Source organism: Caloenas nicobarica, chromosome 8, assembly GCF_036013445.1.
Source record: "Caloenas nicobarica isolate bCalNic1 chromosome 8, bCalNic1.hap1, whole genome shotgun sequence".
Lineage (NCBI taxonomy): Eukaryota > Metazoa > Chordata > Aves > Columbiformes > Columbidae > Caloenas > Caloenas nicobarica.
The window spans coordinates 21,199,460-21,216,736 of record NC_088252.1 but is presented as its reverse complement, the minus strand read 5'-3'; the positions used below and the strand labels follow the sequence as shown (position 1 = coordinate 21,216,736).

Here is a 17,277-nt window from a genome sequence, read left to right as displayed (position 1 = left end):
TATTAAGGCAGCTAAATTTACAACACAATTAAAAACCCCCAAACTGCCAACATATGAGTGAAAACCACGGCACAGCTCTTAATAGCCCAGGGCCTGCACTGATAAACAAGGAGGTGCATTCCACAGCCTGGCTCACACACATACCACACTAAAGTTTTCCTCACTTCAGGCTAGTCTGCAAAACCAAAACTATACTTTTCTTCATCTACTACTTAGGTTGCTATAAGTAAAATGTATACCTCTGTCAGATCCCCATTTGGAAGGATGGCTAGGTCAGGCCTTAGACAGCAATCATTCAACACCGTATTGTATCTGAAGAACAATTAGATAAGCAGTAAGAACAGGGTTTTTTCCCAAGTATCTAGCTACCACAGCATTATCTTGCTTTCTACATTAATAGCGGACAGACATTCCAGCAGCCTAAAACAGACGATCTGCCTTGGATTCCCAGGAGGAAACTGAGGATAATAATCACCTACTTCTGAAGTCCTGTGAGGGTAAGGAGGCAATTTCTTTCCAGGGACAGCTGGCAGAGAGAAGGGCCATGGAAGGTGCCAGTGCATTGCAAACAGCAGTTGTTGTGTTTTAAGGTGGCAGGGCCAGGACAGCAAGAGCAAATGCCCCTCGAGTGCTGCTCAAAGCAGAGCTCAGCCAGGACTGCAGCAGAAGGAACAGCCCTCGCTGTGCAGAGCAAGGACGGTGGCACTGACAGTGTCAGCACAGAGACCACATGCAGGAGAGGCAGGCTCTTAAATGAGACTTGAAGGAGTCTTAAAGACAGGCTCTAAAGGGATACATAGGCTTTAGCTGCGGCGTGCTCTGCATTAAATTTTCCCGCATTCGGGCCAAAAATTACTAAGCTTTCATGAAAATCAGCAAACAGTTCTGACAAACCTTTCTTCATCATATTCCTTGCCAAAAAGAATGTTGTCCCGAAGGGTAGCATTGAGAATCCAGGCCTGCTGGGCCACATATGCAAATGTTCCACTTACTGCAATGCTACCTTCCAACAGGGTCATCTGAAATTAAAGATAAACTGTGAAATTATGCTATCCCATAGCATAGACTTTTTTTTCTAGAGAGTACAAATAAGTGAAATAGAAGATAGGAAAGAGAAGAGCGGAAGTAGTCAAAACAGAATTTCTCACCTGTCCTAAAATTGCTGAGATAAGTGAAGTTTTTCCACTCCCCACACTGCCACAAATTCCGACAAGTTTTCCCTAAACAGAAAAAGAAATTGTGGTACTCATTTATCATATTCTCTATCCCTTTCAGAATTGGGACTACCTTGAGTATCTCAGAGGGGACAGCTGGACATTACTGACAGCTGAAAAAAGACACAGACAGAAAAAAGCAAGACAGTCAATATTTTAACTCTCAAATAATAAAGAGTGAATACTATGCCACAGTGGACTAAAACTGAACCAGCTGCACAAGTGAAAAATGAACGTACTTTAAGATCAGTTCCCCTTTGATTGGGTCTTTTACACTCAGCAAAATGCACCAAGGTCTGCCTGAACAGAATCCACCAAGATGCTTTTCAGGGTGATAAGGAAATATATAAAGGAAAGAAAAACCAGAATATGCATGTCCAGTAAAACTGCTTGCCTATGGGATGTAGCTTTCTAAGGAACACGTACCAAGAAACAGCTAGAATCCAGTCACTTTGAAGCATTTCTCCGTGGTAAAACAGGTAAGTTGATACCCACATTAAACAATTAATTCAAAACTATTTTTGTTCCTTTTGTAAAAAGAGGTAGATAAAAAAGGTATAGCCATTTGTGAAACACATTGCTGTCCTCCTCTCATTTACAACTTCTGATAGTAAATTGGCCTTTACATTTTCAAGTAACTGTGTACTCCTTTTTCAAGGCTATTTTTTAAACTATATGCAACTTTTTCAAAAGATTAAAGTATAGGTTTTTATAGTTTAAAATAGCTTAAACTATCCCTCTACTCATATGACTACAAGAGACAATTTAACCATAAATATCTTGATAAATGCATGTATCTCCATTACTATAGCATCCAAGTGCCGAACTGCAAAACTGTTGTATTTGTAGATGTCATGTATACAGTTCAATGCTTTTTCTTTGAGATTTTACATGCTTTTACCTATCTTGGAATGAGGACTCCAACTCCTTCTAAATTCTTGAAAATCTGTGTACTTCTACTGCACAAAAATTGTCAGAGAAGAAAACTACACATTCTTCAATGAAAAGCACTGTTATGCTCCATTAGAACACCTAATCACCTAAAACATCCACCCAGAACATAGCCGAAACATGGCAAAGTTATCAAACGGCTGCAGGAAAACATCATACACCAATACCCCACTGATAACCCTGTTGTCCTGCTGATTTCTTAAGTTCAATGACTCATATACTGTACTGAGCGCTACAAACAGCAAAATCATCCATCAGATGTGAAACCTCTACAACCTGCAGTTGTTTCATAGGTTGTTTGCAAAGATCTAGTTTGCTAAAATGGCACAGCTGTTTACACCAAGATCAGACACTGCATCCTGGGTATGACAGTTGCCATGGATATTACAGGAGTGCACAAAAGCAATATTGCTTCATTTCATGCAAAAATACACAGCTCACTTATTCCAAGAGACAGCTAAAGATGAGGCCTTTTGAAAGCTCAGATTTCCTCCTTTCTTCTCTTACCTTTTCTATCTCCAAGTCAATGTTGTAGAGAGTCCTCTGAAGCCGAAGGTTAACCAGGTGGATGATTTTGTTCTCCTCTTCAGGGCTAGGATGGTCATCATTGTCCACTAGAAGATGGCCCTTCTGCTCTGCCAGCACAGCTTGCTGTCCCTCATTCTGTAGCTTCATTTTCTCTTTCTTGCCTTTGCTGACTTTCTTGTCTTTTTTCACTTTGGGGGTCAACTTTGGTGAGCTCTGGACGCTGGCGTGGGAGAAGTCCCAAGCCAAGGTAGCATTTTTCACCTCTATCGCGGTGTGAGGATTGGCTGGTTTTTTCTTTATCATATGAACCTCTTCCATTAGAAATAAACTCTGATAGGAGTTGTGAGAGAGGTGTAAAGATGAGACACCTGATCAAGACTGGGAGACAAGCCTACGGCACACTCACGCAGCAAAACACATCAGGCTATATAGTAGGAGGAAGCTGAAGAGCAAAAGGTAGCTCATTAGTGTAAACTAACTCCAGGCCTGCTAAGTGGCCGGGGCATTCCTGGATGTGGTGGAAGCACTTAGATACACCAAGACTCTTACAGAACTGCAATACTCTGGATGCAATATGAGAGAGGCTTATTCATTTAATACTGTTTGCAAATGCAGCTCTCTGATTTCCAGATATAACATATGGGATTAGAACACCTGGGCTGGAAAAGAGAGGTCACCATGAAGGAAAGTGACTGACTTGTCCTACACATCAACTCATTAGGTAGGAGATGGAATGACTTTTAACTTCAGCCTTTACCCCTCAATTTTTCTGCTGGGAAAAATAATCTCACACAAATTTAGCTGACCTGTCTGAGGTTGCTTGACAATAAGAAGGAAGCCATTAAGTCCGCTGTATCATGTTTTCCACCACATCCATCGGTACTTACAAACAACAGATTAGGAAGAGATTTTTCACAGTTTAATTACAAGACAAAATGTTTTCCACTTACATAATTCATGTTTTGAACTAAGAAGCCTTATGCTGTTAAAGACCTCCCAGTTCTCAGCCTTATTTACTCTTGCAATTGCTGTGCCCAAACCATACATAAGAAAGCTCACACTCCTTTACAGAGCCAAAAAGTCAGTTACATTTTTACTGTGTTGTTAAGAGTATCCCCACCTTGTGTTACACTCCCTGTGCAGATTACATTGTTTAAAGTGAAACTGGGAGATACCACAATCTCCCTTTCTCCTACTCCTCCCCCCCAAAACTCCCTTGGGTGCATTTGGATTTAAGAAAGCCTGACTTGGGGTGACTCAGCAGAAGAAACAAAAATGCTCAAAAGCAATGCGATCTCAAACCCATTCTGCAGATTCCATTCTTCCCACAACCAGGTTTGTTTCATGAATATATTACAGAGAATCTGTACACTGGTCTATGTTTGTGGAATCCTGTCTGGAAATTTTTGCAGTGTGCAATGTACTATTGTCTTCAGGAAAGGAGACAAAATAAAGGCCTGTCCTCTGAGTTCATACTAAAGCGTTCACTTCACATGGACTGAAGGATGAGAAAGGATTGTTTGTTATGAGGGTTTTAACTTCCTGCCATAGGTTCTGTTTCATCAGATCACAACTGTATTTTATTCATATAGTGGAGTTTCAGCCACTTAATCTGGTCTGGAAATACAAAACCCGTTTTTCATTACTACAAATAAAACTCTACCAGTTTCTGCAAAGCTGCCTACCTAATACATGACATCTCCAAAAAGAGTTTCATTAGCAAAACATGAAATTTCGTTGCAGACACATTGCACTGTCTTTCCATGCAGATGGTCTTTAAAGGGAGTTTAAGAATTATTACACTGTGAGCCATTCAGTCCTGTATTCTCTCTCTTTCAGTGGCCAACACGAAAATCCTAAAATCATTAAACAAGAATATTTTCCTTCCCACAGCAGTATTACCTTTAACTTCTACTATTCCTTCATTAGATTTGTATCTGTTTTGCAGAATTCCACACATAAAACTAAAAGGTCAAATGACTGCTTACCTTAAATCTGTCAACAGAAACAGATGCCTCAGACAGAGACTTCACCGAGAAAGGTGTCACTTTTAGAGCAAAAGTCATTGAATTAAAGACAGTGACGACTGTGAATGCCTAAGAATGAGACACAAAAGAGGATCACACTTGGATGCAACATACTAACAACTCTGACCTTCTAAAAGCTGAATTGTCACAGCAGCAGTTTAAAGCCATAGAAAAGGCCCATAGTCCAAGAATAACCATTTAAATATTCAACATATTCTCAAACAGCAGATCTACTCAACTCTTTCTCCAGTGCTTTATAACAGACCAAGACAGGCATCTTCAGCATCTGTAGGTCTACTGAAAGCAGCAACTAGTATATTCTGCATTAGCCTATTACTTGTGAAGAAAATCCTGTTTTAAGACAGATTTGTGCTGTTTGCATCCAAGCACATCATAAACCAAAAACATCCAGTAATCTCAATTTCCTATCTGAACAGCAAACAGGAGTGCTGGTTTACATTCAGCTCAAAACCCATTCTGGGGAAGGTCAGGGCTGAAACAGCACTGAGAGCTTTCTATGCAAAATAAAAGACTACATGTGCAGTTGTCACACCCACCAGGTGTCCCTTCTGTGAGCAAGGACACAGCCTGGCCACACAGGCACAGCCACAAAGCACAGAACATGCTGAAGAGCTTAGCAGAAAAAACTACTGCGGCAATATTTCAAAGAATATTTTCAACATTACAGTAAGTTACCTGAGCTGCTGTAAGATCATAGCCAAGGATCATATGGACAGAAAAGGTCACCACGCTGGCAATGACCACAACTATGGGAGCCACCCCCACAGTGATGCTCTGGAAGTAGCCTGCGCGCTCTAAGATTTTACGTTCTTCCTCACGAATTTCTAGAAATATAAACAGGGGCACCATGTTTGAAGTATGATTCCGTGGGTACATACACAACAGACACTACCATAGCACTACCAACACTGAGTAAGAAAGGACTATTTATGCTTCAGCATTTATCCCGTTATAGACCTTCTTATAAAGATTGCAGTTACACAGGAACAAACTATAATAGTCTGTAAATCTCCACAAGAAGAGGTCTTTTTACTTAATTTAAAATCGAGCAGCCAGCGCATTTAATAAATGTTAAAAAATGGAATAAAATTTAAAAACTTAAGATTAGTGCCAAGCCACAAACATCATTATGCCAGAATGTGAAATTTTAGAAGCAAGTCCGTTTGTCCAACCTGTAATGCATAATGAACAGGAAGCCCAGAGGATGAAATTGTTATTACACAGCACATACATCAACATCTGTGGTCCTCAGCTAGGAGGATGCACCAGGGTACTAAGCAATGGGGCATCTGCACAAAAGGAAACATTTACAGATTGTGTGAACTCACTTTGAACATTCTGAGAAAATGGTTTGACCCAGGCGTACATTTTAATGAACTTGATGTAATTAAGAACTTCGTTCATCTTCTGCACACGCTCATCTGTTGTGGATACACATTTTCTTCTGAAATAAGCTGTGAGGCGCGATACAAACATCTGAAACAAAAGGCAACACCGTGCAACGTTAATGGCAACTCAGAACAAGAACTTTCAACTCCTCATTAGCAGAGAAAGCCAATTTTGAAACTGGAAAAGGGATTCAGGGATGGGGCAAGGTGGCTGTTCTAACATAAAAGGAAAACTGGAAACACTGTTCACATCCTCCCACCCCATCTGCATTGAGCGCTAGCTCATGATAGCAAGTTTCAACAAAAGTAAAATTTGTGAAAATAAGTTTGGGCTTTTACCAACACTGAATAGTACCAGGTTTGTCAAGCACAAAGACTTCAAACACATTAACCTAGAGACACACTAAGTTGACCCTCATGGCAAACAAACATGAGAACCCATATTAGCCAAACTTTTAACCTGGTGCCATAAGGCAAAAGAGCAAGCTGGCCTTTGCACAGCCAGATCAATTTCTACCATATGCCAGTGCTATGAACGTGGCAAAGAGCTTTAAAACTTTTACTAAACCAATCTAAAAATACATAATTGTTCATGTGTTTCTAAGTATCTGCTGCTCTTATACTCATCCCATTCCTGGTCTGAAATTCAAAACCAACACACTACTTTAGGAAGCTTTCAGCTCTTTGCCCTCCTTCATACTCCCGCAATCTCGTTTGATGTCTCCACCAATAGAGAAGGATTGCTGAGAAGAACTGGAAAAGATTATCAAATTTCACTCCTCATCCTCTCTTATTTTATTAAAGTATAATTCCCATTATTTTAATCCTTACTGTTGGCCAGATAAATTGGACCAAAGTAGACCTTACAGTATTCAGCCTCCGTGTTTTTTTAAAATGTATATTATGAACATGGTGACAAATCTTCAGTAGCCTTACAGGACATTTTAGAGGCAAGAAGATTTTTGGCTTGAACTAGCCTATTTCACATCTAAGCAGAAGTAGAGACAGGAGTAACTAATCAAGAACACCCTCTCCCAGATGTGGTACTTTTCAACACCTTTTGTTGAAGTCAAGACCAATATGCTCATGCAACACCTATACACAAACTAGAGACTGTCTTTCCAACCTCAACCACAAGCACTTGAACATTTTGCAGTTTAAATTAGCTATGCATATTTATCTCAGTCAAATCTATCAGCTTTCCTATTTCCACTTGCTAATTTTATCGTTTTGAACTTCCTGCTCAAATTTCTGCTTCATACAGCATCTTTAGAAACACCTTTGATAACATGCAATGCCATAAATGGGCTAAACTTAGCACATTTCAGCACCTATTCAGAACTATACATATGTCTGACCTAATAAAATGAAGCAAGTCTTAACTCTTTCCAACTCACCATTGCTGGGTAGAAAAGGATGAAGACAGCAGAGCCTAAGAAGCCTGTTGGACCCAGAATAATCACATTATAAACCATTCCTAAAATGGCCACAATAGGGCCCCCAGCCAACAAACTGCCAACTGCTGCAGCTTCAAACATCCTTTGACCATCATTGGAACACACATTTATGAGCTGAAAAATACACATAACAGATTATTTAGATTTAAGGCACAGCTCATTCTCAAAAGAATATATTGCATGTCCCTTTTCACACTGCAATTTCCAACATGATGCTGCAGCTTACCTCTCCAAGAGACTTCTCCTTGATGTTCTTCAGTTTAAGAATTTTCTTGAACGCCATTGTCAAGATAGCTCCACGCAGTCTAACCCCCGTGCGGTAATTCAAAGCCCAGGTTAGCGCAAGGGACCAAGATCGCACTACTTCCGTCATAAAGATGCCAAAAACTAAAAACAAGCTGTACTGCAGGTTGGACTCACTCTGTTGGGTATACTCCAAAAGATGTTTCACAACGAACGCCTACAGGAAGAAATGCAAGCTTGCATGAACACCCCACCATCCCAGAAGACCACGCAACAACTTTATGTTAAGTTAGAAATAAGTAGGCTACTTTGCTTTTAAAAGAGCCGTTTGAAATAGAAAGCATCTTCTTTCTAGAAGTAAAAGGTGTCAATACAAGGAGTACTGTAACACAAAGCCCTGCTGAGAGCCAAGCACTGAGTCGAATTTAGTAGGTAAAGAGAGTTTAATTTGGAACCATATTCCTCGCAGCACGCTTCTAATCCTCCGTGTCTTCTAACTTAACATAAATCTGTCAATTAGCTGAAAGCAATGCATTATCATATAGAAGAGTTTTAAAATATAGTCACTACTTATACATCTGCGCACATTAAGAAACATTCCTTTATGTGACATTAAGACCTTTTTTATTTTATCTTTGGTTTGCTTCAAACGTGCTTATTTGATAAAAAGGAACAATGTACCTACAGTTGTAGAGGGGAAGAGTGAGAAGGACATTTGCAAAACATTCCTGGAAATAAACATCAGCAGTTTAATAGTAAAGAAAAAAACAAGCAGAAATCACAAGGTACACAATATCACAAATCATTGGGGACGAGGGAGGAAAAAAAAAAAAGACAAAAAATTAACCATTTAATCCCTCCCCATACCCTCTCCCCCCAAAAAAACATCAACACTTTACCTCAGGAATCACATTTCAAACATCACCTGTAGAAATAAGACAGCCCCCAGAATCACCAGTTCCCACCTCCAGCTCTTTGTGGTCCAACGGCACAATATAACATCATACAACTCACAATCACCAGCAATATTAAGTATTATTGACTGCGAAACAACAGACTTTTATTTGAAATAAAGTGCCATCTTAAATGGTAACATATCAAAAACACTGTACAACAGGTAGATCATCATTTAAACATACAATCTGCACATACAGGATAATTATAAAGGGCTAAAATCGAACAGTCAGTCTTGGCCTCTAACATAAACTAGATTTGAAACTGCACACAAAATCATAAAGATACAAAAACAGAATGGTATTTGTTCATGAAGTCCAAAAGAAGTCAAACTTGCAGGTGCCAGCAGAGGAGGCTTCTGAGGCTGCACAAATTCTGAAATCTGGTTTAAAAAGTATCCTACAGTGAGGCTGCACAGACAACAAAAGATTTCATAATGAGCTTTTCAACAAATTATGCTTTAAGATATTGGTGCTTTCAATATGCTAGTACAGAGTAGAGAATTACCTTTGCCCACAGTAAAAAGCAACAATAAAAAAAAAATCTGAGACCAAAGAAAATACTTGAGAAGCCTTTCACATCATAGTCCTTTGAAGTCCTCTCGGCTAAAACAGGTTTTGCAAATAAGAGTTCTGTATAGTTTGAAGAGAAGAAAAAAACAAAACCCCACTACTTCAGCAAAGGCACTAATAGTGATAGCGCAGCACCAAATAACAGGAAAAAAATTGAGATCAAATTCATCTGTTCTGAGGAAAATAATTCTGCACGTCAGAACCAAGGAAACATGCTGTAAATAATTTTGCTCTTTTTCACAGGTGCGAATTAAAGCCAGATGTCCATCAGGTTCTAGAATGGCCACTGAGAAAATTTACATACGGATCCCTGAACAAACGTCAGGAGCTCATACTCACAGACCTATTGCATTCCAACTTTCTCCTTACTTGGATTGAGTTTTACATCAACAGTTTGGACCATAACTGCATACAGTTGGTTTGCAGTTACTAAGAAGATTACTGACTTCTTTTTCCAGTATTCAATCCAACATATGCAACCGAGTCACTGAGCAATTGGGGTGAAAATTCCCCTTTTTCCTCACGAGCTGTAACTCAGCATGGTCGCAGACTGCAAAGCATTTCCTCGCACACCACAGCATTGCTGAAAGTCTCCAACAGAGGATGTATAAAGATAGCAGATGTTTCCTGGGGTCTCATTCCTCCCAAAACTTTTTAGTGCAATTTTTCAGCACTATTTTATAGATTCAGCATCTCCCGTGATGAAATAGAGACCAGCTTATATAATACCCTCATTTTTTTTTCTCCAGGAGAAAGAAAAGAGGAAACAGCAGATTAAAGAATTGTGAAAAGGGAGGGGAAAAAAGTCACACAGAAGTAACATTTACATCTGAACACATACTATTTGAATTCGAACTAGCTTAACAAAAGGAATCCAGCATAAAGTTATTTACAAAACAAGAAAGTTACAGTGCAAAAAACAAACTCAAGCTAATGGGGAAAAAGGAACTCCTGTGACTATTACCGTAGTAGTTGGTACTAGCTGCTTGGCTGTCTTAAGCATTCCCATGGAATAAACATTACCTTACCTTTGCTCTTGGCGTTGGCTCTGCCCAGCAGGACTGTCTCATTCTGACGCAGAAAACAGCCACATCCTGAAAATTCTAAAGAACAGCTTCTGTCACTGGTCCCACTGCAGCGCTGGCGTCCCTGCTGCAGCCAGCGTGCGACAGCACGGGACAGGCTGCAACTGGAGCCAACTGGGAAATTGGGAAACTTACCTCCAAGAGCTTACCACTCCCCCCTCCAATAACTGACCAAACTGTCAAGCTGTACTCCACTAAAATAGCAAATTTCCCCATCTCCCAAACAGGAGGAATAGCTCTGAACAGTTACAAACAGGTACATTGTTCAGACCTGGAGTTAAACTGATTGCGTTTAGTAATCAAAAACTTCTTTGTTCCTCAACCTGAACATGAAAGTTTTGGTAGTTGATCAAATGGCAGCAAATATTCACTGCTGGTAAATAGCATCTCATCTATAGTCGTACATTCTGATGGTTATTACAAGGCAGTCCGACACATGCAGCAGTCTCATCAGGTTACGAGTTTGGATACTGTGCCAGACACAGAATTTATCAAAGGAAGACCCTTGAAGGATCTAGTTGGTTTTAAAAAAAAAAAAAAAAAGAAAAACACTACACACAGGAAGTCTGCAACTAGTCCTTTCCAGTTATAACCATTACAACACCCATTAGCAATGCCACAGTTGCGGGCTGGCATTTCGAGGTCATAGACATTCAATTAAAATTGTTGAAGTCTAATATAGTGTTTAACTCCATTTTTATAATTTTCACCAATACCTGAGGTCAAGTGCTTTTCCTGATATCCCTTTTCACCTTCAGGTGACTGAAAGGGAGTAACAATACAAGAAAGCACTGATACTTCTGAGGAGACAGCATAGGCATATCTGTGGGGCATGCCGGTTTTAAAAACAGGGAGGAGGGATGGTAAAGATGTATTTTTCATGCCAAATGATGAAACCAAAAGGGAATCATCCCTTATTCAGAGAAATGAATAAGGTTGCCTGTAAATGGGCAAATGTCTATAGATAATTTTAAATCACCCAAATCAAGCATCAATTGCAGTGGTAGCCCCCAGCCTCATCAAGTTGGTTTGTTTTTCTCCTTCCCCTCCCACTCACTCTCAATTCAGCAGTTCAGCTGAGACCAACTGAGGAAATTACACCACAGAAATTAGGGGCAACCTTCGTGCAAGTTCTTTGCTAAAGATAAAAGCAGCTACTAAAGCCCTGTAGTGAAACAATGACAGAAGCTCTTCTTGGGAAAAGCTAGTGCTGTTAAAACCTTAATCATTATTTATTGTTAATTACCAAAGTATGTTTGTATGTTTTATAATACAAGCTACTACAAATTCTTACCAAGAAAACAATACCACAGAAACATTTATTGTTATTCATATTACACAAAACAAGGCAAACTTTAAACAGGCTTAAAAAGCAGAACATCATTTTGGTAACACATTTAAAAGCAGGAAAACATTTTAAAAAGATATTTCACCTAACAGTGCACCCATGTGTACTTACCCAAGAAATGAACCTTCAGCTTACCAGCACACTGAAACGTGTACTACTAGCAGTAATACTGCTCCTACTCCTCAAGGGAAATGTGTAGAGAATAAATTTAGTCAAAATTTCAACTGTAAATCTGCACAGCATGTGCAACAAACAGGTGACAAAAAATGGTGTGAATGTCAAGTCCCATATGCTGTTATCTTCATTACAACCCATAGCAACAAACAGCAGCAGTTCCTAGAGCCAATAACATACTCTAACACTTCTACATGAAACCTGTCTGACCACTCCCTGTAGGATCAGTAAAAACTATACCCACAGATTTCTTGAGACCTGCTCACATTAGTTTAAGTAGTGCTTTAATATAATCGTTTCGTTCCACTTCTTGAAGACTGTGCTATTAATGCCAATAATCTAAGATTAGTGTTTTATCAGACTGAATTTTATTCCAAGGTAAATTTACAGAATTTCAAAAAGAAAAAGAAAACCATTGTAAGACCTGCACATCAGAATGTTATGCATAAAGACCACATAATATTTAAGGAAGAACTTTAAACTATACTCAGAACCAGAGAGAAAAAACAAGTGTGCATTTCCTCCAAGATACCTAAACTCCCCCACCCTCCTCCAAGAACTTGGCCTCGGTATTCAGCAACTGATCCATCAGCTGTGGGAAACCTATCTTGGATTATTGTATCACTCTGGAATTTTGCCCCAAAATGTCTAGCTAGTCAAAACATTTAAGTGATTCTGCAATGAAACCTTAAGATTTTTACAGTTGGCCATGAGATGGAGCCCCCTGGGGTTGTTAAAAAAAGGATGGATATTACTTACTGGTCCACTAAAACCCGCGAGCTGCGTGATCATCAGACACACTATGGAAATGATGAGCCTGGTGCGGCAGAAAATCCACACAACCCTCCGGAGAGAAGCATCATCAGGCCCAACTTCTTTCAGTTCTTCCTGCCACAATCTCTCCAGCCTGACCAAAACAGAAGCCTCATGTTATAAATTTTTCACCATGAGAGAATGTACAATCCCATAGGTACTTCTTTGTGAAAATCCCAAGCACTTCCTAGCTCAGAGCAACAAAAATTACTAGATATCAAGAGAAATAAATACATCGTACATTCTGTGAGGTAAAGAAAAATATCTACATCTTGAAATACCTATGTTGTGCTAATTCTAGAAAAGAGGGACGAAAAATATAATGCCTTTTGCTTTGTCTGCAGTGTCTTTGTCAATCTCAACACACTGACTTGTCAGTCTTTCCTTGCTGATCTGACAGAAGAGTTGTCATAAAAGGTAAGCTTGATTTTAAGATATGACCAATACTCAAATCCCCTTGCTACTGTCAGTATTACTTTTCATTATTTTAGCGCAAGATTTTTTTCAGTGTGGTCTTGAGAAATAACTTCGTTTTAACACAAAGTTTAAAGACAAATCATGTAAAATCGGAAAAACAACGGCAAAACACTCCTGGAGATAGAATCCCCTAAGTTCACTGAAATCAGTGAGCGTACAGAAACAGTGTAGCAGGATGAATTAGTCTATCAAGGATAAAACTAAATTCCGCTATTCTGAAAAAGGCAGAATAAAATATCAGTGCTGTTATTCTAGGGCAATACTATATCATTGCCCGTGAACTAGTGTACAAAAAAACCCACCCCACAAACAAGAAAATAATAAGGAACAAGATGTCTCTACCTTCTGCAATTGACATCTGAAGACTCATGCCTTGATAAAGACCACACATCATCCATAAACAACTCTCCTTTCTTGTATGCTCTGTGGGCCAAAGGAGTGAGCCAGGAGAAGGTCATGCAGGAGAAGAGCCCAGCATTATCAATAGGGTGCTGGTGTCTAAAAGAAAAAAAAAAAAAAAATCACAAATGAAAAAGGAAACAGAATCTTAAGTCCTTGAGAAAAACAAAGCCTCCTCTCATTGAAAGTACTCAGCACCACACAGCCCACGACAGTCATACTTGCTAAACACATTCAAATGTTTTCAGTATCAGTCAGCAGACCTACAGCTGCAGCCCTGCTGTTCTGGTTTTGGCTGGGATAGAGTTAATTTGCTTCCTAGTAGCTGGTATAGTGTTGTGATTTGGATTTAGTATGAGAATAATGTTGATAACATACTGATGTTTTAGTTTTTGTTAAGTAGTCCAGGACTTTTCAGCTTCCCACACCATGCCAGGTGCACAAGAAGCTGGGAGGGGCAGAGGCAGGACAGTTGATCCAAACTGGCCAAAGGGACATTCATACCATGTAACATCATGCTCAGTACATCTTTTGGGGGAAGCTGGCCAGGGGAACTGCTGCTCTGGAACACGCTGAGCATTGATCGCTGCAACTACATTGTGTGCAACTCATTTTCACTCTTCTGTTCAGCCTGGAGAAGAGAAGGCTGAGAGGGGATCTCATCAATGTTTATAAATATCTCAAGGGTGGGTGTCAAGAGGATGGGACCAGACTCATTCCAATGATAGGATGAGGGACAACAGGCACAGACTGAAGCACGGGAGGTTCCATCTGAATATGAGGTGAAACTTCTTTACTTTGAGGGTGCCAGAGCCCTGGAACAGGCTGCCCAGAGAGGTTGTGGAGTCTCCTTCTCTGGAGACATTCAAGACCCACCTGGACACATTCCTCTGTGATCTGCTCTGGGTGAACCTGCTTCAGCAGGCGCATTGGACTAGATGATGTCCAGAGGTTCCTCCCAACCCCAACCATTCTTTGATTCTGTGATTTTACCATTATTATTATTATTACTATTGTTGTTGTTTTATTTTCCTTTGTTGCCCTATTAAACTGTCTTTATCTCAACCCAGGAGTTTTACTCTTTTTTTTCCATTCTCTATCCCATCCCACAGGAGAGGAGGGCAGCGAGTGGCTGCATGGTGCTTAGCTGCCAGCTGGGGTTAAATCACAACATTTGCTTTGCGACTGGTTTGAAAAGCAAATACTTTCTGTTCTTTTGTAGCCTAGATACTTACTTGGAAGTAGTCCGTATGGGTTTCAGCGCATTCAGGCCATGGTGGTATTTGCCCTTGTGATGCTCCTCGTTCAGCATTCTCAGCTGGGAATGCACAGAGGTGTCCAGTGGCAGCCCCTCTGCCCGAGCAGCTGCTTCCAAGGCATCCTGGCATTCAATCTGTTTTCCCAAGAAAGACAGAGCCAGACTTCAAAACTAGGTTTAAAGTTTACAGAGTCCTGACTTCAGGCACTTTGCACCTCTTTCTTTTGTAAATTATTGAGCAACGGCGACCACCATCATTTAAATGTCTTAGAGGACAGGCTTCAGCACACATCATAGATCTGCATTAGATTGTCGCATTTGTAAAACATAAATTAATACCAGTATTGTGCCTGTGCGTTCAAAGGATAAATGGACAGATGGGAATAATCTTGCATCTTGCCACAAGAAATACAATAGAAGGAAATTACAAAATCAAGTACCTATGACATCAGTTAAGGAAAACAACTGGCTTACGCAGTGAAGTTAAGACACACATTCTTGATGAACTTATACCCTCTTAGTATAATTTAGATATTCTTATACACAGAAAATTAAAATTATTTTCAGAACACTACTAAACTCCCTTCCTCATAAGTACCTCGGATTAGATCACAAACCAAATACGCACTAAGCAGAGTTGTACTTTCATCACGTTTCCTGCTTTTTCTCTTCTTCCCTAAACTAAAGGTAACAAAGATGATAGTTTTCTCTGCTCTCAGCCACACTTCTCAATTGCTCAGCAACTTTATTACCAACCATTTAGAAGGCAAACCTTATCTCGGGAAAGCTTTTCCACAGCCCCAGTGAAAGGCAGGCCTAAATGCTAATCTACGAGGAGAACGGAAACAGTAATGATATGGAGTAGTCAAAATGATGTAGAGTTCCAACAAAGCTTTTGATCAGAAGCTGGATGTGGCAAAACTATCTGAGGGGATGAGCTTACCATCTATACCCACACAGGGCTCACTACTGGTTTTTCTAACTTAACAGACCATTTATTGCAGTGCCATGTTATTTTTTTTTTTTTTTTAAATGGAGCTACTTTGCAGAAAAAAATCAGTCCTGAGGTAAAAAAAAAATCTTCCTGGCTGTCTCAGATATCACGTTTACCTTTATTAGCTGTCAAATATAGAGGATGTCAGAGGTAAGCAAGACAAATTCTGTAGGAAGCAAAAGGGGCATCAGGAACATTATGCAGAAAGGCAGGCAAACTCAAATATGTGAAATAGAAGAAAAATGCTAAGCAGCCAGCATGGGCATTTATCTCTGAGAAAGAAGGCAGCTATGCTGTATACGGAAGAAAGGAGGACAAAAAAAAAAAAAAAAAACACAAAACACAAGCCAAACAAACCACACCACCACACACAAACAGTGAGATCCTAGCCTTTCAGAGAGGCAATCTCACATTTAACACAGGACATAGCAATTTATTTGTTTGACAACTGTAACATCAGAAGATAATAGCAGAACTAGACAGGCCTGGAGGCCAAGCAAAACATTTTCCATCCCTTACTCAACTTGCAGACAAACAATTTGATGTGTATGCAGTCAACATACAAACCAAACCCCACCCACCAAACTACTATTGTCCCCTCTTCCACAAGGCAGAACATCTTCCAGGGCTCATAAAACTGCAGGAAAGAAGCTGCATCTCTCCTGGTCCTACTGCTGCCTGACAAGAAACCTGAGCAGACATATGAAGGTTTTCATTGTTAATCTCTGGAGCTGATACAGACTGAAAAGCTACTGTGGTTGATTTGCTATTACAGAAAGATAAAATTGTTTTATTTAAGCAGTAAAGAACTCTGAGTTGGCAATGCTGCAGCACAGGCCCTCCCACCTCTTGCACATGGAAGGCAGAGCTCAGCCGGCCTCCTCACTCCTTTCAGGTTCCCAGTAAGGAGAGGCAAGTGGGAAACTAGCAGCACAGTAGATCTCAGGAGTAGGTGGGTATATGGGGAGAAGTAGAATTACACGATCATCAGGCCTGCTTAGTGCTTAAAGCATTCGCCATTTAGAACTCCAGGCTGAATAGCAGTTTTTAAATATTTGAGACTTCATTAAAGGACTGGTGTTTCAAAACAAGATTAGTTATTAGTTTGTATGGGCTGGGGAAGATAGGAACAACTATCCCAGTTAGCTTAAGGATAGCTAAACCAAAATAAAACAAGACTCTAGGAAAATATACTCTGAAGTTTTACTTACATGTTTTCTCCCCAAAATTACAGTCTCTCCAAGCATAACCCCACTTAAAAGTAGCTAAGGTTTTATACACTGCTTTTGCAGGTAGCATAAGCAACCCCTAAGACACTGTTGTCTAGACTTCTGGAAGTCACCAAACCCAGGAGCATCTAAAAATGAGGTATTA

At 39.9% G+C, this 17,277-nt stretch overlaps 1 protein-coding gene across 8 annotated transcripts in view; it reads right to left on the bottom strand.

Moving 5' to 3' along the window:
• Positions 1–17,277, bottom strand: part of ABCC5 (ATP binding cassette subfamily C member 5) — a 46,404-nt gene that overhangs the window by 18,003 nt on the left and 11,124 nt on the right. For 3 of the 8 annotated variants that reach the window (XM_065639679.1, XM_065639680.1, XM_065639681.1), the window contains exons 3-14: positions 14,887–15,044; positions 13,595–13,750; positions 12,722–12,869; positions 7,813–8,046; positions 7,527–7,700; positions 6,070–6,217; positions 5,417–5,565; positions 4,682–4,789; positions 2,673–3,023; positions 1,149–1,220; positions 895–1,019; positions 240–312 (exon numbers count right to left, since the gene is read on the bottom strand). In XM_065639679.1, the coding sequence (XP_065495751.1) occupies positions 240–312; positions 895–1,019; positions 1,149–1,220; positions 2,673–3,023; positions 4,682–4,789; positions 5,417–5,565; positions 6,070–6,217; positions 7,527–7,700; positions 7,813–8,046; positions 12,722–12,869; positions 13,595–13,750; positions 14,887–15,044 (1,896 nt within the window). Of the gene's footprint in view, positions 1–239; positions 313–894; positions 1,020–1,148; positions 1,221–2,672; positions 3,024–4,681; positions 4,790–5,416; positions 5,566–6,069; positions 6,218–7,526; positions 7,701–7,812; positions 8,047–8,380; positions 8,558–8,725; positions 12,285–12,721; positions 12,870–13,594; positions 13,751–14,886; positions 15,045–17,277 lie in introns of those variants that run through there. The other 5 variants (XM_065639684.1, XM_065639682.1, XM_065639683.1 and 2 more) reach the window with 5 other exon arrangements.